At 43.9% G+C, this 22959-nt stretch overlaps 1 protein-coding gene across 1 annotated transcript in view; it reads right to left on the reverse strand.

The window, feature by feature from the left end:
• Window positions 1-1474: 1474 nt before the first annotated feature.
• Exoc2 (exocyst complex component 2) overlaps window positions 1475-22959 on the reverse strand; it is a 170053-nt gene continuing 148568 nt past the window's right edge. The window contains exons 24-28 of the mRNA XM_048428015.3: window positions 13513-13568; window positions 10860-10982; window positions 8552-8613; window positions 5528-5587; window positions 1475-2952 (exon numbers count right to left, since the gene is read on the reverse strand). Coding sequence (XP_048283972.1) covers window positions 2859-2952; window positions 5528-5587; window positions 8552-8613; window positions 10860-10982; window positions 13513-13568 — 395 coding nt within the window. The 3' untranslated portion in view covers window positions 1475-2858. The remainder of the gene's footprint in view (window positions 2953-5527; window positions 5588-8551; window positions 8614-10859; window positions 10983-13512; window positions 13569-22959) is intronic.

The following is a 22959-nucleotide window of genomic DNA, read 5'->3' on the forward strand; positions in this document are numbered from 1 at the left end:
GGTAACCAGAACAAGAGAAATCAAGGAGGACATTTAAAAATCCCTACAATTTAATGAAAATGAAAATAGAACATCCAAAAATCCATGAGACACAATGAAGGCAGACCTAAGAGGAAGACTTACAGTCCTAAAAAATTAAAAAGTTAGAGCTCTTAAATGAAGGCCCTGGAAAAACAAGAACAAACACCACACACAAAACAGTATTAGGGAGAGGTATCAAAAAATCAGGGCTCAAATTAATGAAAAAAAGAAAACAGAGTTGGTTCTTTGAAAAAATTAACAAGATGGACAAAGTTCTAGCTAATTAACAAAATTAAAGATGAAAAGGGAGACATCATAACAGACATTGAGGAAACTTGGAGGAAGCAAAAGGACAGACTTAAAAAAATCATATCCAGGGCTGGAGAGTTGGCTCAGTGGTTAAGAGCACTAACTGCTCTTCCAGAGGCCCTGGGTTCAATTTCCAGCATCTGCATTGCAGCTCACAACTGTCTGTAACTCCAGTTCCAGGGGACCAGGTACCCACGACAAAACACCAATGTACATAAAAAAAACCCAAAAAAACATGTTCTACTAATTTTTATTTTAAAGCAGTAGAAACTTAAAAACACTGCGCTCTTCCACAACTAAGAGCATACCACTCTACAGCAGACATTCAAACAGAAACACACACCATTACTTTGTACTCAAACCAGAACATAATGCACCATACTCCATGCACTTTCTTTAAGGAGCTGCACGCCAGGCTGACAGAAGCACAAGGTGAGACAGTGAGCTGTGCCTGCCAGTGGTGCTTGTTTCGCAATGCCCACATCATTTCTGGAACATGCCACTTTCATGGTACATTGATATAGAAAGTCTTAGAAAAACCAAATTATTTCGAGGAGCCCTTTTAGTCCTCAAGGTGAGGCCAATGTGGTACTCTCATGAAGCCATGTGGAGCCACACTGGCGGGGACTTGCTAAAGCCAGATGCTCCCTAAGGAAGAACAAGTCGCCTGTCACAAAGCCTGGCTGCCTCTCGCTGTCTCCTAACTCGTCTTGTTGCTGTGCCTCTCCTCACCACTAAAGTCACACTCATCTGTAACTCACCCTTTCGAAATCCCCTTCTTCCAAGAAGTCCCCCCGGACTTGTTGGAAGCTGTCTCTGAGCTCCCTCATTTGGGTATGGGGTTTTTATACCACTCTTCTCCACTCTCTGTGCCACCAGTGCTCACATGCTCTGAGCTGTGGCCCCAGTGGAAGGACGACAAAAACTCTGCTGGACTGGGAGGAAGAAGTGGGCTGTGGTGAAGCTCAGGGCCAGGAAACCAGAAGGTTGTAAGTGCAAGTGCGGGTCTCCAGCCACCTCCCTGCCTTAGAGTCTCAGGACTTAGAGTCAGGACTGCCTAAGGCAGTCCTAGTCCTAACCAGTGTCTGGGATAGAGTCACTTAGTGTCCACGGTCACTCCCAATGAAATTAACAAGACACTTGATAAATGAAGACACAAACCTATTTATCTTGAATATTAAAATTAGAAATATAAACAATTACAGAGTTAATAAAAATGCTGAAGAAAAGACACTTAGATTTGAGATCTGAATTTATTAAGTATTTAAAATAACAAATCATTCCAGACTTCCGCTTTGGGATTGAGTTTGGTTATGTTACCTATAATACTGGTGTTCCGAGAGACACCGCTGTGCACACTTATCAGCCTTACCAACACACATGCGAATGATTAAGTCTGTATTTCCAGTTACTGTGACAGACACTCACTAACCTCAATCCTCCATATTGTGTGCACACTGTGCTCTGAATTACGTGAACTAAGAATGACGATGACTTCTGTCTTCTCAAAGAGAGCCGTCTACACTATCCCTACGTCATTTTGAAAAGTGAAGCACAACTGAAGCCAAGGGTAAGATGGAGTGAGGTCAAAGAGCCGCTTGCAGGTCACAGTGACCCGAATCTACTGTGCAGGCCAGACAGCAGTGAGTCACGGCTCAGTGCTTGGTGACCCCAGAGCACCTCAGATCTTTACAAAACACAGCCTATGCCAGAGCAGTGTCCAGCTAGGGAGCAAGACACTCCAAAGGGTGGGAAGTAGCAGAGAGGAGTGGCCTGCTGGAGGGGAGGGGAGGGAGTGCCGCCTTCCCTAGGAGCTGCCTGTGGGTGTGACAGGGCCTCTATGTGCAGGCCCTTGTGAGCCCTCACCACACTAGTGCACACTGACAGGTCAACTTCAGTGTGAGTGACAACCAGAAACTTCAGTGTGTAGCACTGGGAAAATTAAAGTCAGACTAGAAAATTCAGATCATTTATGGACACCTGCGTCACAAATTATCCAAAATTTAACATTTTTATATGTAGATTGTATATTTTTCTAAAAGAAAACAAACCAAACCTAGGAACCTTAGAGCGAGTTGTATGAAACGATTTTTAGGTTCTGGGCACAGCTCCAAAGCCGTGACTTTAAATCTCTTCTCGAATACCTCGCCTGGACTGGAGACTGCCAACACTGAGGCGGTAAAGGGGTGCTTAGAACTGCATTCATTTACACCACGGGCCAATCCAGAACACTCTAGAGAAGTCCCCTGAAGCTCACACCATACAACATTTAGCCAAGAAAAAAACATTTAGAAGAGTATGCTATGTAGCCTTATAGGACCAAAGCTAATAACAACAAAAACTGTTTATGCACATTTAAGACAGGGTTTAAATAGGTTGAAACTAAATACCCACCAACACCTTTTTGTGCCACCATACTGGGGAAAAGAGAGAAGTTAAATGCAGTCTTGGACATGGGCTAGCCCTCTGGCACAGGAAGAGGATGGTCTCACACTTGCTGTCTCTGGATGCTCTTCCTCCACAGGCAGCTATGTTTTCATCATGGTCGGAGATGCAGCTTGGAAACAGGCGAGCTGCAAGTGCATACTGCTCTTGAACTTGTTGAGTAGCTCTTCTAGTAACCTAAAGGGAGGAGAGAGCTTAACATTCTGACAGTAAAAGTCTGTGTATGCCAACTGGACACAAACTATAGTCATGAGAGGAAGGAACCTCAGTGTGAAAATGCTGTCATAAGTAGGCAAGCCTGTAAGACATTTTCTCAGTTACTGATTGATGGAGGAAGGCCCTGTCCACTGTGGGTGTGCCATCCCTGGGCTGGTGGTCCTGGGTTCAGTAAGAAAGAAGACTGAGCAAGCCATTAGGAAGGAGCACAAGTAAGCAGCACCGTTCCATGGCTTCTGAATCAGTTCCTGCCACCAGGTTCCTACTCCACATGAGTTTCTGCCCTGATTTCAATGATGAACAATGATGTAAAATTATATGACAAATAAACCTTTCCCCCACATTGCTCATAACCATGTGTTTCATCATAGCAATAGTAACTCTAACTCAAAAAAGGGGTTGTCTTAGTTTGCTTTTCTGGTGCTGTGAAGTAACACCATGGCCAAAAGTAACTTGGAGAGATTAATCTTGATTACAGGTTACAGGTCCATCCTCATCTGGGGAACCAAGGCAGACACTCAAGGAGGAGTTTGGAGAAGAAACCACAGAGAGATGTTGTGTACTGGTTTGATATCAGGTCTGCAGTAAGCCACCTTTCTTACACAGGTTGGTCCACCTGCCTAGGGCTGGTACAGTGCACAGTGGACATCAATTAGCAATCAAGAAAATGCCTCTCAGGCAGGCCACAGGCCAATGTGGTAGAGGCAATTACTCAACAGAGGTCCCGCTTTCCCCGGCTGTCAAGTTGACAATGAAGAACAGTCATCACGCTAGCTTAGCAACTCAGCAAATATGTAGAGAGCTGGTGGCCCAGGTCTGACTACCATGCTGTGTTTTGAAGTCTATGGGATCTTAATCAATAACAGAAATATCTCAACCAAAAAGAAAGGGGCTGCTCAAAGAATACAATAACATACAAGTCTATGTTTTTCTTCAGTTATTCTCTTGATACTCCTCTAGAGTCCTTCCTAGAACAGGATAACGCTTAGGCCCACTCTCTAATAATTACTCTAACAATTAAGAAAAACTAAAACTGACTTTTTGTTTTCAGTTCTATGACTGTCAGCAAGCACACAGCGTAGGACGGTTCCAGGGACACGGCTTTCTTTTACTCTGCTCATTAAAATTTTCGTCTCACTTTATTTATTATTATTGTCTGTGTTGGGGGGTGGCATGCATGCCACGGTACACATGTGGAAATGAGAGACAACTCTGTGGAGTCAGTTCTCTCCTACCTATACGAGGTTGCCATGGATTGAACTCAGGTCACAAGGCTTGCAGCATCCAGTGCCAATTGCCTTTACCTAACTGAGTCATCTCACTGACTGCTTTTTTTTTAAAAAATTTTGAGACAGACTCTCAGTTTATAATGTAGATTACTCCAGATATTTAAACAAAACAATTATCTATCATCATTCTGAGTGAAAGAGAATGTGGTATGGGTGGGCACATGAAGACACAGCAGGCCGGAGGACAGCTCATAGAGCTGACTTCTCCCCTCTCTTTCTATAGACTCTGCACACAGAGCTTAGACCAGCTCTTCCATGGCAGGTATTTTAACTGCTGAACCATCCTGTCCTAGACCCTGCAATCTGTTTACTCCCGAGTACTGACACTACAGGCACACAAGCCCTGACACACAACAGCATTTAGCTCCAACAATCAATCACTGGTTGTTCTCAGTGTTCAAATGCACTAGCCTTTTGCAACATGTTTCATGTATTAAGGATAGTGGTGACTATTATTTATTCTTTTATTTTATAGAAACTAAAAGGTCTTAGAATGAATTCCAAAACAAAACAAAGCAGGGAATGGAAGCAGGGTATTCTGTGTTGTGGGTCACTGTTCTGCGCTCGCCTGCCACATGCCAGGGTCTGAATTGGGGTCACACATTTGGGAAGACTGGTTTGCCCCGTTTTCTCCCAAGCTCAGTCAGACTTCATGACTACTGCTGGTCCAGGCACTTTCTCCACACAGCAGTCCTCTGAGTTGGCCACAGAGCCCAGCGCTGTGTGCTTTCCCCAAGCAAAGGCAGGTGGACTCTAACTAGGAACGGTGACAGAGCAAAGAGCTACAGGGTCTCCACGGCCTAAGAGACATTTACAAAAGGTGCCTGGCCTAGACTTCCCCTCAGGTCACAATTTCCTGTTACACGAAGTGTAAAGTTTAAGTTGAGGCCATGCTCATTAATGTAGCAATGACAGAGCTGCTCTGTGCCATGTTTGCAACTTGTCTAATGGTGTGTTTTGTAGAAGTCAAAGCCAGTGGGTGGTCCTGATCTCTCTTCTTCACACAGAAGCCAGTGCTGCTGCTGACTAAGTCAGACGGCTTTCCTAGATTCTCTGTACCTGTCACTTAAAGCTGTAAACCAAACCTAAAAGACAGAATTCATCCTGTCACCTGGAAGAGAAGCGAGGCCTGGGTAGCCTGCCCTCTCCTCACGCCCGAGCGAACCTCTCTCAGACTCTTCAGACTGTCTGGCTACCAGAGCCTGTGCAGTTCAGCCAGTGAGCTCAGGAGAGCACCCAGAACTTACTTTTTGTCTGCACCACTTGCAAGTTGAGGCAGGGCTTCCAGGGCCTGTTTAAAACTAGATCTGAAACACAAAAAGCACACCAGTCAGACAGCCCACAGTTCTGAGCAGAACTCATTAGGGGGATCACTGTAAACATGCCTAAGCTCATTTTAGATATAGAGGCACTAATGGAGGAGGCCAGTGATATAAGTAGAGAAAAAGTAAAAGTGAAAAATAACAGAAAAAGAAAAAGGAAAAGTAAGGCTATGGTGAGCAGGCTGGCAGGGCTTCAGGGGCAGGGCCAAAGAGATGCAGCCAGGAAGTAGAGCCTGACCCAGACAAAGGGAGGCAACTCAGAAGAGGTGAGGCTGGTGTGACTGTGCAGAGCCCAGGGCAGGGGGGGGGAGGGGGAGGCACTTAAAAAACCCTCTAGCTAGAGCAGCTGTGAGGGCAGGAGGGCAGTAAGGACAGACAGGATAGGTCGAGATTCGCGCTTAGGACAGTCGCTTTACAGCTAAGCCTTCTCACAGTGGACACCGGGAGACCATTTCTAGTTCTTATTAGAATTAACATGGACAGAAAAGGAAGATATTTACACGATAAAGGTAAAATGAATGACCTGAAGAACTACCTACTTAGTAGTTTAGTTTTTCTCAAGTAGAGAATACCAGAAGGATTACTGAGAGGGGTGAGGCTTATATTGGAGAAAGTAGTTAATAACACCTACTGCTCCTGAGAATAGTTTTGAACTTTTCATGTCCTCTACTTTTCTAGTGGAGTTGAAGAAATACATGTAATCAATATTGACCAAAGGAGGTCTTCGATCTTGTATAAAAACTATACTCTTCAACCAACCAGAACACGAACGTCCTAACCATGTATCTTAAACCAAGGGCACGCAAACAGAATGAAAGTCCTTACAGAATCCTAAAGACACCTCTGGGAATCCTCCATTCTCCCTAGTTAAGCAGCGTGTGGGTGGGGACAGTGTCTGTTGGACATTAGGCTGCCTTTCCCTGTCCAGTGGGCTCTCCTCTTTCCTGTGGGAGAGGGAAGTCCCTTTCTATCATCTCTACTACATCTTGTTCCCTATAAGGCTGGATTAACTGAAACACATTGCCTTATTGTTCTTTGTTGTCAGGACAAAATGACGGTGATGAAAATGAAGGGCATACTATTATTTGTAGAACACTGACAGCTTTGCAGGTGACCTGACACATGCTATGAAGCTCACAATTCTGTGTAGGAGTTCACGGGATGAGTGTCTCTAATCTGGAATCCAACATGCTCCAAGATTTAAAATGTTTAGATCCTTATGGTGGTTAAAATGCACCAACACAATGGGAAGTTCCCTATCAGACACTAAACTACTTCTCTTTTTCATTTTATTTCATGTGCAGGGGTGATGTGGGATGCCCTTCTGTATGCTGTGGATATGTCTTATTATCATTGGTTAATAAATAAGCTGATTTGGTCAACATCCAGGCAGAATAGAGCTGGGAGGGGTGGAAATCCAAGCGGAGATACATGGAGAAAGAAGGCAGAGTCGGAGGGACACCATCAAGCCACCAAAGGAGGAAGATGTCAGAGCATTACCAGTAAGCCATGGCTACATGGCAATACATAGGTTAGTAAGAAATCCTGTCTCGAAAAACCAGAAAAAAGGGGGGGTGTAGTTAATTTAAGTTGGAATAACTAGTTAGTAAAAGTGTGAGCTAATAGGCCAAACAGTTTGCAATTAATATTAAGCCTCAGAGTCAGGAACTGGTGGGTGGGAGAGAAACCTCTAGTTACAAATGGGTGTTTTGCCTGCATGTATGTCTGTATTCCACATGCATGACTAGTGGGTGTGGAGGGCAGGAGAGGGCACTGGGTTCTCTGGGAATGAGTTGCAGACAATTTGAGCCACCATGTAAGTTCTGAGACTCAAACCGAGGTCCTCTGGCACATCTGCCAGTCCTCTTAACCACCGAGCCACCTCTCCAGGCCCTCAATCATTAAGTGATTAAGAACTATACTAAATTACCTTTAGTCATGTGTTTGGATATAACGAAACATAAACAAATTCCTTGTTTAGACCTGAGTTCCATCTCCAAGATAACTCTTTGTGTATCACAGATATTCCAACAAATACACCCAAAACCTAAAATTGAATATGCTTTTGTTCCTGGGTATTTTGGATACAGGATACTCAATCTGTATTATCTTGAACCTAGGTTCCAAAAGGTTAAGTACAGGGGGATAAACAGGCAATATGGATGGATTGGGTACTTCCTCTTGTTTGTACCATTTTAGGCAGAAAAAGGAGTGGTTGGAAAAGGTGTATTTAAACAACAAACATAGGAATCAACTAGAAATAGTTTGTGGTACACCATGGCAGGCAGGAAGAAGATAATTTTACCTGCTAAGAAAATAATGAGCATTTTCAGTTGTAGCGGTGACAGCCAGGCCATCGCAGGCCAGAGATGAATGAGCGGTGTCCCGCAGTGTCCTCGTGCTCACAGCACAGACTGACTTCCCGGGCAATGCTGTGACTGTGGCAAACATTCTGTGCACGTGGGCAGTAGGTCTGCTCACTTCACCTACTGATGTCTCAATAGTAGGAAATCCTGACTTTCATTCAAAACAGCTAAAAGTTACCGTCAAATTTCCACTACAAGACTCTGCAAAGAAACCACAGGCTTCCTCTTACACTGATATTTACAACACTCAAACTGTCCATCAAGTCTGGTGAAGATTTAATTTTTTTTGTCTTTCCTTTTAAAAGAGTATGTCATACTTGGTCATATTATTTAAAAGACTAAGTTATATAAGCAATGAATGAAAAAGATCACATTAAATTTACAATGTGCTCTAAAGAAGTGGCCTTGAGAGCCACTGTCTTGTAGATTTGTACTTTTGAGTAAAAATTTCTACTGAAATATCAAATTTATTGCAATGCAAATTTATGAGCATCTTTGGTATGTTATCTGCACCGAGGACACAGTACCCGAGTACAGCGATCTTGATGTAAAAAGAACTGAGCAGCAACACTCAGCATCTCACCTGCTTTCCGGGGTCAGGTAGATGGCTACGGTGTCTCTCAGAGCACAGATTTCAAGTCTTGCCTAAAGATGGGAAAAAGGCAAGAGTGACAAGTGTCAGTCAAGTGACAGTAAGTGCTGAGGAGAGGGTCTGAAGCCTGCTTACTGTAGGCCAGGCTGGCCAGAACAACAACATGACGACAACATGCTGGAAAAGACTCCCAAAGAGCAGTACCAACATACCAATGTGTCCCCTAACCCTGCTGTCAATTATGACGGTGTGAGCAGGGGATGGACACACTGCATAAGAATTACTAGCTTACTAGTATTTGCCTTTTAGTTTGGTTGTCTGTGTGGGGGGGGTATAGAAACATTAGCCTGACTGGCTGGGCTTGCTTCCTGGCACCTACCTTTCAGGTATAGTCTCTTCTACAATAAAACCAAGCTCTACAAAGCCAATACAATCTGTTAAATTCATGGGTGAACTTAGAGAAAAAAAATGCAAGTTGACAAGTTAATCCTAAAATTCATACGGAAATGTGAAAATGATGTTGGAAAACAAAAACAGATTGGAAGCCTCACATTTTCTGACTTCAAACATTCACACAGCAAGCTTGGCCGAGTCACATCGGTGTAGCTCCACACACGGACAAGCATGGAGCTCGTACTGCAGAATGAGAGCCAACCGACTTCAACAAGGGTCCCAAACCACCCAGTAGGGAAAACATGCATTCAATGAACAGAAACAGCACAACTGGATCTCTACACGCAAGAATGAAGCCCAAACCACTCTTAACTCAAAACAGACCACAGGCAGACCCCAATGTAAAACCAACAATGGACTATAAACTCTCAGAAGAAACAGCAATAAGTTTTTGTGACTTCAGCAAGCCTTCTAGGAAAATATAAAAAGTACAAGGAACCAAGGGGAAATCAGCTGGACTTCATCAAAGGAAGCACAGCTACTCAGTAGAGATGCCATGGGGGAAGTGTGACCACAGCTCACAGAACAAGACACCGTTCACAGCCAGGATAATGGCCAAAGTCCACAGGGTAGTTTGCTAATGAGTGTTGATAAGGCAAGGGGGTAACAAAAGGCCTTGTTAACTGTTGGCGGGTGTCACTGCTTTGGAAGACACTGTGTCGCTTCCGATGATGAGGTGTGCACCTTCACTCTCACTGAGCCACACACCGACCTTTATTCTTTTTATCTGGAGACAGTCTTGCTGAATTGCCATGCTGGCCATGAACTCACTGTTCAGACCACGTAAACCCTGATTTGCCATCTTCCTGTATCGGCCTCTGGAAGAGCTGGGACTGCAGGTATGATCACCATGCCCAGCAGTAGATAATTTTTACTTCGATTTTCCTAGTTTGAGGTGGACTGGTCAGAGTGGAATCTGACCACGCACACATGTTTACGGGATCAGCCAGGAATGTGGGCAGTGCACGCATAGCTGCAATGTTGCTTTCTGGAACACTTGCCTGTGTTTGGGGCTGCTCCAAATTTTAAACCACAAAGATGGGAAGACTTGTACTAAAGTGGAACAACTTTCATGCTAAAAACCTAGAAAAATTGGGAAATTTACTAAAGTTCCATTTCTTCTAAGTCTACTCCCTCAATGCCAGTTTGTTCTGTGATGTCATCAACTGTGGTGCTTACTTAAACATACATGTTAAGTTTGCAAGTGGAAACTGCAGCAGGCAGGCCTGAGAGAGCTTCCTCAGCTGTCAGCTGGAAAACTGCGATTACACTGTTTTAGTGTGTGTGTGTGTGTGTGTGTGTGTGTGTGTGTTTTACCGAGGAGTGAACCTCCAGGGTCTCATACAAGCAGGCACACCTTACACCACTAAACCACACCCACATCCCACCACTGCTTCTTCAAATGCACATGCACTGTCTCAATACACAGGAAGCTCACAAGCAGGCCCCGTTCCGTGTCCTAACAGTTACCTCACTGAGGAGGAGGAGGAGACAACCAGCGCTGGCTGCTCTGGAAAGACATGGAAGGACCGTGGATCCATGTTCAAAGAGTTTTATAAAACTCTTGTTCTGCTTTAATGCCTGAAACAGAGCCTCTAGGAACTGCAGACAACACACACAGTGTGTACGTATGTGCATGCACAGAAGGCATATGTGTGTGTGCTGAACAGTAGCTATGGCTTGTGGGTTTGTATATATGCATGTGTTGTGTGTGCGTGTGTATGTGTGTGTATGCCTGTGAAATTAGCAGGGGCACTGGAAATACCAGGTGTGTCTACAAGGCAGGTAGTTAACACACCGTTGCCTATTTATAAACAAATTTCTCTTGAAACGGAGGACTGGGTACCTGCAGTGCTCCATTTCTGCTGAAGGAGGACACACACTGCATCAGCCGGCTGAGCTCTTCAGAGACTGCTTCTATCACCCTGGACAGGACCCGGGGCACCAGTTCTTTGGAAACAGTGAACACCTGATGGAAGGGTTGGAATAAGAAACAGCACATTACAGATACTTTTCCCGGCTCCTGTCTGTCAAAACAGAGTAATAAGTAAAACAACAAATCGTTGAAGTTTTCTAATATAAAAATTTAAAATATCAAAGTTATGAATGGAAGATAAATAAAATTCAATTTTTAAAATTTATTATGTATATGTATTTTGCCTCACAGAAGTACGTGTACCATATGTGTGCCTGGTGCCCGTGGAGTGCAGAAGAGGGTATCAGATCTCCTGAAATTGGAGTTACCAGTGGTTAGGAGCCACCATACAGGTCTGGGATCAAACCTTGGCCTTCCATAAGAGGTATGAGTGCTTTTAACTTCTGAGCCACCTCTCCAGTCCCCAGACATACACTTTGGATACATTTACTGATTAATGACAAATACAGCTTAAAAAAAATATTCCAGAGGTTGACTAAAATTTGTTTTCAAAATTTTGCTTTTTTTTTTTTTTCCGAGACAGAATTTCTCTGTAGTTTTGGAGCCTGTCCGGGAACTAGCTCTTGTAGACCAGGCTGGCCTAGAGCTCACAGAGATTCGCCTGTCTCTACCTTCCCAGTGCTGGGATTAAGGGCAAGCGCCACTACCACCCAGAGAAAATTTTATTTCTTTAAATGTCCCTTTAATAAGAATCAAAATTTCTAAAAGGGATAAAACCTCTGGGTCGGTATTTGCCCAATTTTCAAAAGGTTAAGTGAGCAGGAGCTGGTGTAGTGGTGTGCATCTGCTGGCCCGGCTGCTCACACAGGGGATCGGGAAGAGCTGCAAGCCAGGAGTGTGAGTCTGGGGGCAACACAGGGAGACCCTGTGTCTTATAAACAAATGAGTTTCATTATCTGTAATGATAAACATTTTAGGTTTTTTGCGTGCTAAAAATACATTATTTCTTTTCATCTGACATACAACATTGCTAAATTCTAGACACACACACACACACACACACACTTTGGCGCGCATATGGAGGTCAGGAGATAACTTATAGGAATTGGTTCTCTCTTTCACTATGTGGATTTTGGGGATCAAACTCAGTCCATTGGTGCTTTTCTCTTGTTGACCCTATTTCAAATTTTAACATTTGACAAAGTTATATCTGAAGGTTTAGTAATTCACCAATTAAAGTATGTTTTCTCTTTAGCTTTGCCTGTTCCCAGTTTGAGGGGCTAGTGTTAATTAAACATTCTTGTCAACACAATTTGAGCATTCAACAAAAATTTGGCTATTTAAGATATTATTACAAATGGTAGCCCTGGTGAACTTTGGATTACTGGACTAAAAAGGGACTAGAAAGGCTGATAATTAAATAACCTCACACTACTGATAACGGCTAATAGCCAACCTTCAAGACAGGACCAGAGTGGTCCTTACAGTCTCTATGTCTGCAGTTCCTTGCTCTCTGCATACAGGGTGCTTCTACCCACCAATCATTTCATTTAATGCTTGAATCTTAAAAGAAACGAACACAAGAATTATCTCATATGTTTAATAAAATTACAGAGATCTATGAGACCAACCCCTGCCAGAGTTAAATCACATATGATCTTTCTTTCTAGAGAGATGCTCACAAGCATCTTTTCTAAGAAGTGCAAAGTTAGGAGCCACATCACTCCTGTTTTCTCTGATCGCTCTGTTTTTTGCTGTCTTTATCCGTATTTTTCCAGATACCATGAACTTCTAGATAGAAGTTCTACAAACCTTCTAGATAGAGAAAGCCATATACACACCTGCCTGGTGCCCACAGCTAAGCTGAGGAGACATCTGACTCCCAGTGTAGTCTTGGCCTTAATTTAGTCTATGGCTTCCCGCTATCCTGTGAGCAAACCTTAGAATGCTGGCCATGAAGCCCGCAGTGGACTGAGCTCACTGCATGAAAATGCAGCAGCAATGGTGGTTGTGGCACCAATGGTGGTAGCTTGTTTTCCCATGTGCTTCGGAAGAGTGACTCTCACTCCTAGGATGTCCAGTAAGGATGCCTGCATGATGCTTCAGATGATAACCGTGGGGGACAGCTTGTGTGAACCGTGGGCAGCAACATTCACACACCCACAAGCAACACAACTGATTTACTAGCCTCAGTGTTTAGGCTCACAGAAGACGTGTGCAATCACAGAAAACACTAAGTTACACACAGACACACATATATGCATAGGCACACAAACACACACAGACACATGCACACACAGAGACAAGCACAAGCACTGCACACAGACACACAGGCACACGACACATACAGATGCACATACATATGAACACACACACATATAGCCATACTCACGCATCATGCACACAGATGCACATATAAATAACATACATATACATGCAGACATACATGCACACAGACTGGCACATATACACAAGAAAGCTGAGCTCTATTTTACTTATACGCTCAAGATACATTCTGAAGGGGGAAAAGAGACCCCTCTTATGAATAATAATCGAATTTGCTTCTTTTTCTTTCTTCCCCCTCAATTACCTACTTTTGTAGGAACAGTTAATGACAGCTTACCTCTGCATGCACAGCAATTATGTTCACCAACGCTTCTTTTAAATAGTTTCTGACACCTGAAATCAAGATGGGGGAGGGAAAGGCACTCAGTGAAATCCTAAGCCAGCCTCTCCCCTGCAGCATCAGCCTGCAACTGCCAGAGTGGTCTGAGGGAAACTGAAAATAACACCATTACTGTCCGTTTCCTTCTGAGAGAGAATGGTGAGAGGACTATTTCCAGAGAGGGGAAAACAAAACAGCGTGAATGAGAAATTTTCTTTCACTCTTTTTCATTCTTATCACTGTTTGCTCCGAGTTTACTATCAGTTGGCCTCAGAACCAAAACTTAAAAATGTCCTTCTATTTCACATGCTTATCAGAGAATGTGCAACGGACAAGTATGGGGAGCTGGAGTCTGTAAGATGCATGTTGGACGTCTATCACAGCATTATACAGAAGGAAGTTCTGATTCTGAGGAATCACTATTTTTACTGTGTGTATACGTGTTTATTTGTACCATGACCGTGTAGGTGCCTGCTGAGACCAGAGGGCTAGATTCACTAGAACTGGAGTTACAGGCAGCTGTGACCCACAGGGCATGGATTCCCTGCAAGAGCAGTAACTGCCCTAAGCTGCTGAGCCATCTTTCTAGCCCATGAATGACTTTCAATGAAACAAATCTTAAGGTCTCGGAGATCACTCAGTGGGGAAGTGCTGGCTGCGCAAGCATGAAGGCGTGTGCTTGAAACCCAGACACCCATGGAAAACCCTGGGCTGAGCAAGGCTGTTTGTGCCTTTAACCTCAGCTCTGTGGGGGTGGAAACGTGAGGATCGCTGGGGTTTCCTGGATGCCAGCCTAGCTCCAGGTACAGTGACAGACTCTGCCTCAAGCAAGTAAGGCAAAGAGCGACAGAACAGGATTCAGAGGTGTGTGCAACCCCCGTCCCATGTGCCCACATAGCCCACTACACACAAGAAAAGCTTGTTACAAAATTAATTAAACTTGATCCTACAAAGCAAGTTAAAGATTGGACAAAATAACGACATCAGACTGTGGGGCCTGAGTTAGTGAGCACAGCTTCAGTTAACAGCAGCACCCAGCTTATGGTGCAGAGTGTGGTCACGGCGCTCTGAGCCAGCTACCTTCTAGCTGTGACGCTGGTGAGAAAGCCTTCCCACGTGTCGAGTGAGTATAGATTTTGCAGCTCTTCTGCCAGACTGCAGTGAGGATTAACGGTGGCCACGCATGCACATCACCATGCTCCTTAAGAGGTCACCATGGTGTAAGAAAAAACTGTGTAGGCAAAAGCACAGTGTTGTTTTCCTATAACTCAAAATGACAGCTTTTGGCTGCAGTGGAATACTCTAGACTGTCTCCTAGAATTAACTACAAAGGCTGAAGGTCACTACTCTCTCGAACTGTCATCTCTAACGTGAATACAGGCAGACCATGAACTGGAATCAATATTTTCGAGTTGTTCTGAGACAGGATCTTGTGCAGTACAAGCTGGTCCTGAACTCACTATATAGTCAAGAATGACCTTGAACTTATCCCTCTGGTTCCCCTTCCTGAGTGCTGGGATTACAGGTTAACTCCAAGGGAAGCAGGACAGAAGAACACAAGGGAACTATGACAGTGAAATACACTAACTTGCAGAATAAAGCAATTTCTTCCAGTCAAAGAAAGGCCATGCTACTGAGGTCTCCTGCAGCAGCTGGGCCTTCTCCAGACAGCGCCTTGAGCATCACTTCAGGTATCAGAGCACACCACTCAAAAATCTGGTCACTGTCTGGGGTCCAGGGCAGTCTGCAGGAGACCAGCTCGTGTCCACTCATATCTCTGCATACCTGCCTAACATGCACAGGAACTGAAAACGCTAGCCTGGCGTGAGACCAGTGGCGCGCTGAGGAAACAAGAGCTAAAACTCAACAGCCTCCGTCCTGTGAAGCCAGGCTCTGTTAGCACCGCTGTCGCGCAGACGTCAGCCATGGTGACTGCAAACGCAAGGGCAGCTTTACAGTCTTAAAGCTCTTTGATGCAAAGCCAGAGTGGGCTGGAGTGCTGACTGTTAAGCCGAAAATTAAACCTCGACTCAAGCCAGGCAGTCACGTGCCCAGTGACCACATGCTATCAACTCAGCTTTCCCTCTGGCCCTGATAGAAAAGACATCTGGCAAGAACCACCACCAAAACACCCCATAGCAGCCCTGGATTAGTCAACACAATGCTAAAGATGCAGCTGTGATAGCGAACAGTAGGAGAATCAGCAGAAACCGGGCTCCTGTGAGCCCCACTGCAGGTTTTGCATGGATAGCAAAAGAAGCCTTAACCTTGGGGGAGAGTATTTTATAATTCTTGGAGTTTTTATCTTTATGGTTAGGGGAAAAAACCTGCTTCTCTTCACAGAACAACAAATAACTACGTCATGGGCTACGGGGCACACTGGAGCAAGGAAGGACAGACAGCTAGGATAGACAGAAACCGCTCTTCTGCATAAGCGGTCTCAGGCCAGTGAGGGGAGAAGTGACAGGCCAGTGGTGATCACCATGGCACAGGGCAACCAGCCCCAGCTGGATCTGCCTATGGCAAAATCCTAATGTCCCAAAGCAAAGCATACACTACAGGAATAATGATTACAAAACCAAGATGCTTAGGATGGAGCATGCCTGCAATCCCAGAACCCAGGCGGCCAAGGTTATGATGCTCTTAGCTGGTTAAACACTAGTACTGGGATAGAGGTAGAAAAAAGTCATGGTGAAGGCCAGCCCAGGTAGCATCTATGTTTGGAAATGGTCAGTCTGTCTGACCCTTCGTGTGGTGGCAAGCAGCTGGCAAATGTGCTTTTTGCTGACTGAGCAAAGGAAAGTACAATTGGGCTTCCATTTCCAGAGATTCCATGTCCACAGATTCAACCATGCAGAACATGGAAAGCAGTGGCACAAACACATTTTCCTGTCATTATTCTCTAAATAGAAACCTGTTACAGTTATCCGTGTTCAGCATCATAAGGAACCTAGCAGTGATTAACAGCTAGCAGCTCTGAACCCTTCACAGGGTGGACCAGGCATCTGGAGCACTGGTGTCTGCACGGTGGATGCCGTGGCAGAAAAATGGAGACCTACTTCCCACTATGGCTGTGTGCAAATGTGCTCCGAAGTGTGAGGCTGGGTCTCACCTGTGGCCTCAGGGACAACAACTGAACCTGCCATCTCTTCCTTCAACGAGAAGTAGGGCAAGGAAGGCAGGCAGAAGCCAAGAAGATGTCACCCAAGAAAGATCCCAGGGAAGTTGTGCAGATACGCACTGTCTAGAGCAAATGGCTGTCCCCCTGAGGTGAAAGCAGGGTGGATTCCCAACGTCCCTGGCATTGGTGCCTGGGGGCAGGATCAGAATTTGATTTTTGGTGAAGGCTATTTCTACAGGACAGAGGACTATGAGGGAGGAACATCACTGAAGTCTACTCTAGTGGCAAATGTTGGCTTCTGTCCTTGTCACATCTTATTCTATTTTAATATGATTAATCTTGACAGTTGCTAATTACTTTTTATGTTTCTTGAGATGACAAAAAGCACATGTAGGATCCAAACTGTGACTTGTCAATCACTAACCACATGACCCCAGACAATTCAGTTTGCCCCTCAAGGGACTGCCAACTCTGAAAGGCAGTGATTACACTGTGCCCTTTGCTAACAAAGCCATTGCAAAACACTGTTTATTCCCTCAGGCTTCAACAGCGCCATCTAGCCTGTGTGAACACTACTAATGTGGAGTAGGAAGTAAGCAGAGCACATACATAGAGTCTGCAGCCCCAGGAGAGAGTTCAGACTGATGGAAGAAGTGTTTGCTCGAGTCTTAAGCAGGACATAACATGCCAAGGGCTTCAGCTTTAGATAACAGGCTAAAGGCATGCTGGGTATAAAACGCACTGGCTACAGCTGCACCTTCTGAAACTCCAGGTGTACACGTGCACACTATAACCCAGAGACTGACTGACATCCACCTGCAGCTGAGTTTCTGTTGAGTAGTAGGGGAATTAATTAACTGCTGAAAACGTGTTTGTCGCACATGGTGGCAACAGGCAGCCTGACCTAACATCCAATGTGGCTGTGGTGGGGGCTTACGGGGACTCTGTCTCTGATAAAACTTCTGGGCTGGTTTCACACCAAGTGGGATGGTGATGCTTTAGTGGAATTCCTATGTCATATTTTGCTTTGGCTTTGAAAAGAATGATAGAATAGTACATATTAGCGTGGCTAGGGGAGACTATGATGATTGGTCTCACCACTAGATTTTAATGAGCTGCTAAGTGAATGAATCAATAAGCAAAGGAAAACTGAACTGTGAGGAAGATGTCTAATATCCACAGTCAAACAGCCTCAGCCTTCAGCAGGCTGCTAACTAGAGACACGTGAGCCTGTTGTGAGGTGTCCTCTGGTAAAGTATCTCTTACCTTTCATAGGACACAGGAAAGCAAAGGCATGATTTTTGAGATTAAGCACAAGGATCCACTGAACAATACAATTAAAGAAAACAGAGCAGAATGAAATGTTGCTGAGGCTCAACCAATTTGCTTCCCCAAACAAGCTTTGTTCTTCTGATGACTGACAACTTGTCCCACACAATAAGCAAGCATTTTGCTCAGTGCCGTGATGTACTAGACACTACGGCAATGCTCAGGTGGCTAACACCACAGCGGGCACACCCTGTGAGTAATAGAAAACCCTGGGTTTTAGTTTGTACTCCAATGGCAGTAAGCATGAAGTGCTAAGAGTACAGTACAGATCTGATTAGGAAAGGGGCCCTCAGTGTTGACAGTGTGCACAGGAGTAAAGAAGAAAACCAACTTGCTTCTTAGAGTTGTAGGAAAGTGCCAGGTTATTATGATGTAGTCGTGAGTGTTGTTTTTAAAACAGCTCTACTTAGATAAGCCCCCATAACTTTCCATGTTATTTAAGTGAGGGAAGGAGAAGCAGTTTCTGAGCATTCAGAATATCGACCTTCTCCGCTCTGAATATGAAATTAGAATGTGTCATGATATTTGACCAGCAAAGTGTCCCCACCCACACAGACGATCACTTAGCAATTAATTAGAAGTGTGGAAATTCCCCAAGGAGGACAGAGTTCGCCTCTCCTCTGAGCAAGATCTTATAGGCTGCTCTTTGCACAGTGGGCTTCCGGTTAGTGAGGCAGTGTGACTTGACATCTCCCATGAGGAAAACAGTGTTTGCACACATCGAGTTAAAAAAGAAGCTTCTTGATCAAGTTGTCAGTTTCTTCTTTTTGAAGTAGGGAGATCACATGATTTGGGGGACAGGCACACTATTACTAAAAACACCATACTGAGAGCCCTAATATTAGTATTCCATGCTAGACACTATGTCAGATCTGAGGCAAACTCAAACACCTTCCCCACAGAGGTAACACCCAGGTTTAATATAATAAACGGTCTGACTACCTTACATAAAAGAAAAAAACAGCCCAGTAAATGACCCTTAAATAAGAAAATAGCTGCATGCTATAGAATTAATCAGGCAAACAGAAAAAGCTGGATTCGGCAAAGGCAGGCTGCTGCACATGAGGATGGCACCACTGTGACATCATCGACGGTCGAAGGGACGCTGGTGTTCCTGCGTGTCCAGGCAACAAAGTGCTAATGCTCCATGTGTACCACAGTGAGAAGTGTTAAAGGGGGCTGGGAATCGGGCAGTTCATTCGAGCTCTGAGTTCTCCTCAAAAGGGGAAATGCTCTATTAATTAAAAAGTGTTACACAGCCAGTTCATATTATTATTTTCATTATTAATACATACCAACTGCTAGGCAAACTGCTGAGGATGTACCCATATGAAAGAACAAACTACTGAATGGCAGGCCTTTCTTCCTATTATTTTTTAATTTTGAAATTAAAAACTTCAATGTGAGCCGGGTGGTGGTGGTGCACGCCTTTAATCCTAGTACTTGGGAGACAGAAGCAGGTGGAGCTCTGTGAGTTCGAGTCCAGCCTGGTCTACAAGAGCTGGTTTTAGGACAGGCTCCAAACAAAGATTAAATATCTGCTGAACTAAACACGTAAGTATGAGTTTATTTAATAACAACTAAAAGTTCAATAAATGTTTTCTTCACCTCTTTCCCAAGGATAATTTGGTACATTCTTTTGGACTTTTGACTAGGAATATATATATATATATATATAACTACACACACACACACACACACACACACACACACACACACACATATATATATATATAACTACACATCCCTTCTTAAAACTTAATTATATCAAATATATATATATATGTATATGTATATATTTTAACAATCTGTTCAGAGCAGAGTTGGGTCTTCAGCAAGCTCAGGCAGATCCAGACACCCATGCCCTCCTGCTCCCATGAACAACAGCACAACAGGTACCTTCCCAGGCAGGGACAGCTGTCCTACTGCCCCTCTCTCTCACTAGAGGAGTACAGTTGGTACAGTGATGGCCCAGAGCCCATGGTCTGTTACAGCCACTGCTGGATATGCACATAATTCTCAGCTGCATATGCTCACTGCTACACTGTGATGTGGACGGTCTTTACCGCCTGAAACTTCAACACTGCCTCTCCACTAATCCTGAACTCACTAAGCTTTCACTCCCTCTACTGTTCTGCCCTTTCAGAATGTCACAGATATGGGGTCATACCGTATGTGGCCTTTGTAGACCAGGGCCCTAAACTTTCAGTAATCCTCTTGCCTTAGCATCCTGAGTGCTGAGACTACAGGTGTGTACCACCTGGCTCATGTATCCTCATAGAAAAATCCAAAGATGGAACTGCTGAGTTCAAAGGTTTTCAGTCTTGGTAAGGCCACAGGAAAGTGAACTCTTGATTCTTTATGCTTCTTAAAAGTTGAGTTGTCTGGTGCTATAATGTGTCCCAATTTAGTGGTGATGGTTCAATGAAAACTCTTAAACAGTTATTTGACAAAACTTTTCAACTTAATCAAGTAGAATTTTAAAGCTAAATTTAAAGGTCGACAATGTGCCGAGACATGCAAACCTTCCCCTCTTCTGCCTGTGCAGAATCTCAGGAGGAATTACAGAAAGCATGCTGCACCATGCGAACCTATACCAAGAATGCAGCCTTCCCTGCCCATGAAGCGCTTCCTGGCACAACTGACATTACTTCTCTAAAGGCAGAATCATTCAAGGTACTCTGCCTAGTGTTGTTTTGAAACCCGGCACTCCCCAGTAAGACTTCAAGAAACTGAATTGGAAAGTCTGGAGACAACCTACTTCATACACCACATTTCCTGTTTTTAACCCCCATGCCCTAAATCAGTTAGCACTCCTAGTCTACAGACAAAAATAGATCGAAAAAATACTATAAATATCCCACAATGTACTTTTTAAAATTGTCAAACTGAAACAATACATGAAAGGAGCCTGGGGTATTTTTTTTCAAGTAAATTATCTACTCAATTATATTCTAAAAGCACATCAAGATGACTGCCTGTTCTTTGTTTTTTTTAAAAAAAAGGTGCTAGAACCAGTATCAATATTGGCACAACAGACAAAAGAGCCTAAATATCACACAATACAGACAGCTTTTGTTGGAAAAGAAAAAGCAAGCTTCTGTTGGCATGTTTGGTCTTCATGTCTTAGTGCACAGTTCCACCCTGCCTTATCAATAAATAGTGTTTAAATGTGGACCCAGGAGCAAGGCACCCTCCTATTAGTGTGGGAGAAACTTTTGCCTCTACACCGTTCTTTTCTTTCCCAGGGCTTTCTCCCTTTATCAACATGCCTTCCTACTGATCAGTATGGTGGGTTTCATAGGAAACATCAACCCCTTAGAAAACAGAAAGTATTACCTGCAATGAGAATGCTAATGATTCATGGTTTATTTTTATGCTCACATATATTAAAAATGCAGTAGAGCTTAATAACAATAAACTGCATAGACAAACAGCTTTCAAGACTTAAAAACAGGCAAGGGGAGTACAGACCCCCACCCTCTTTTCAGAAGTTTACTTGGCGAGTTAACGGGGCCATGAATCACACTAATAACATGTCACAGGATACTCTATACAATCAGCACACAAAGTCATCCTGTCCTTCATAAACCTGATGCGCTGAATTTCAGGGTTAAAAAGAGACAGAATAACCATGAACTGACCAACTAACTACTACCTGTTTCAACCCGGCTGTGCTCACACAACTCTTTCCCTCCCTCCCTGTCCCCCCTCCCCAGGTTCCCGCCAAATTTTTCATTAGAAAGCGGTCTCAATTGGAAAAGTGAAAGTAACAAGATTCATTGTCTACATGCAAATGAATGTTTTTATTCACACCATGAACTAACTAATACTTCTGGACATAATATTGCATACGTAGCAATTGTTTAATTTTCAAAATCTCAAGGAGACCTGTTTAAAGAAAGGATGATTTCAATAAAACTGCAAACCCTGAGACTTGGGACGGAAGCACTGCTGGGAAGCAGGCTACTGATGAAATGTAAACATGAGGAGCATGCCCACGGCCTGGCACCTGCAGGAGGTACAGAGCTGTGTGTGGGCTTATGACATCAGAGAGGAGCAAGGCTGCTCTAGGTCTGGAATACCACTGTGGGGTGGAAGAAGGACTAGGTGAGGTCTCATAATCCTCAACATCTAACTCCATAGGCTGACCTTTGATAAGAAGGAAGCTTTATTCATTAAATCAAAGGAGAGTCTGGAAATTACAAAAAACTTAAAGTCAGCAGCTGTGAGTAGTTCATTTCCATGGTAAGAACTCCAGGGAGAAATATCTGTTTGTAGAGTCCTAAAGTTTTTTTTTGCACAAGCCACTCATCTGCTCAGAGTATTAAAGCCACAAAGTGTTGAGTTTGCACCCTGTTGAATCCAATGGCAGAAGGAAGAGGCTGAGTAGGTGGATCTGAGTGTGTGCCTCTAGCTCCCTGCAAGCTAACCACATGACCGAGTCTGTATTTGTAGAGCTGTGCTACAACTATTAGAAATGATTCTTAGGACAAGGCATGAAGCTCAAGGGCAGCAAGAAAATTTTCAAGACAGCAGAGGGGTTAGCTACTCATTTCATGCACAGGATTTTGTTTTTGACTCCTTATAATGCAATCTTCCTTCAAATGTATGAACTCAAATGGTGTTTTCACCCCAACCACTGATCTGCTTCTTGTCCTCATGGGAAGCTTGGTGCTTCAGTCACTCTGCCAAATGCATCCCGAGTGCCCTGCAGCTCAAGCAGATTTTTAATGTCAAAGAAATCCAATGCCTTTCTCTCATGGATTCTTTGCCATTCCTATGAGGGACCTGCGGATGATTAAGGCACAACACCTGCCACCAGGAGGCACAATCTAAGATTTTAAAATCTACTGGATTGTTCAAATCAAAGGTAGACAAAATTTAACCCTCAACAGATGTATATTTACATCTAAGGCTATAACATGACCCAAATATAAAACATCTATTTTATA

The sequence above is a fragment of the Myodes glareolus genome, chromosome 14 (genome assembly GCF_982192425.1).
Source record: "Myodes glareolus chromosome 14, mMyoGla1.1, whole genome shotgun sequence".
Lineage (NCBI taxonomy): Eukaryota > Metazoa > Chordata > Mammalia > Rodentia > Cricetidae > Myodes > Myodes glareolus.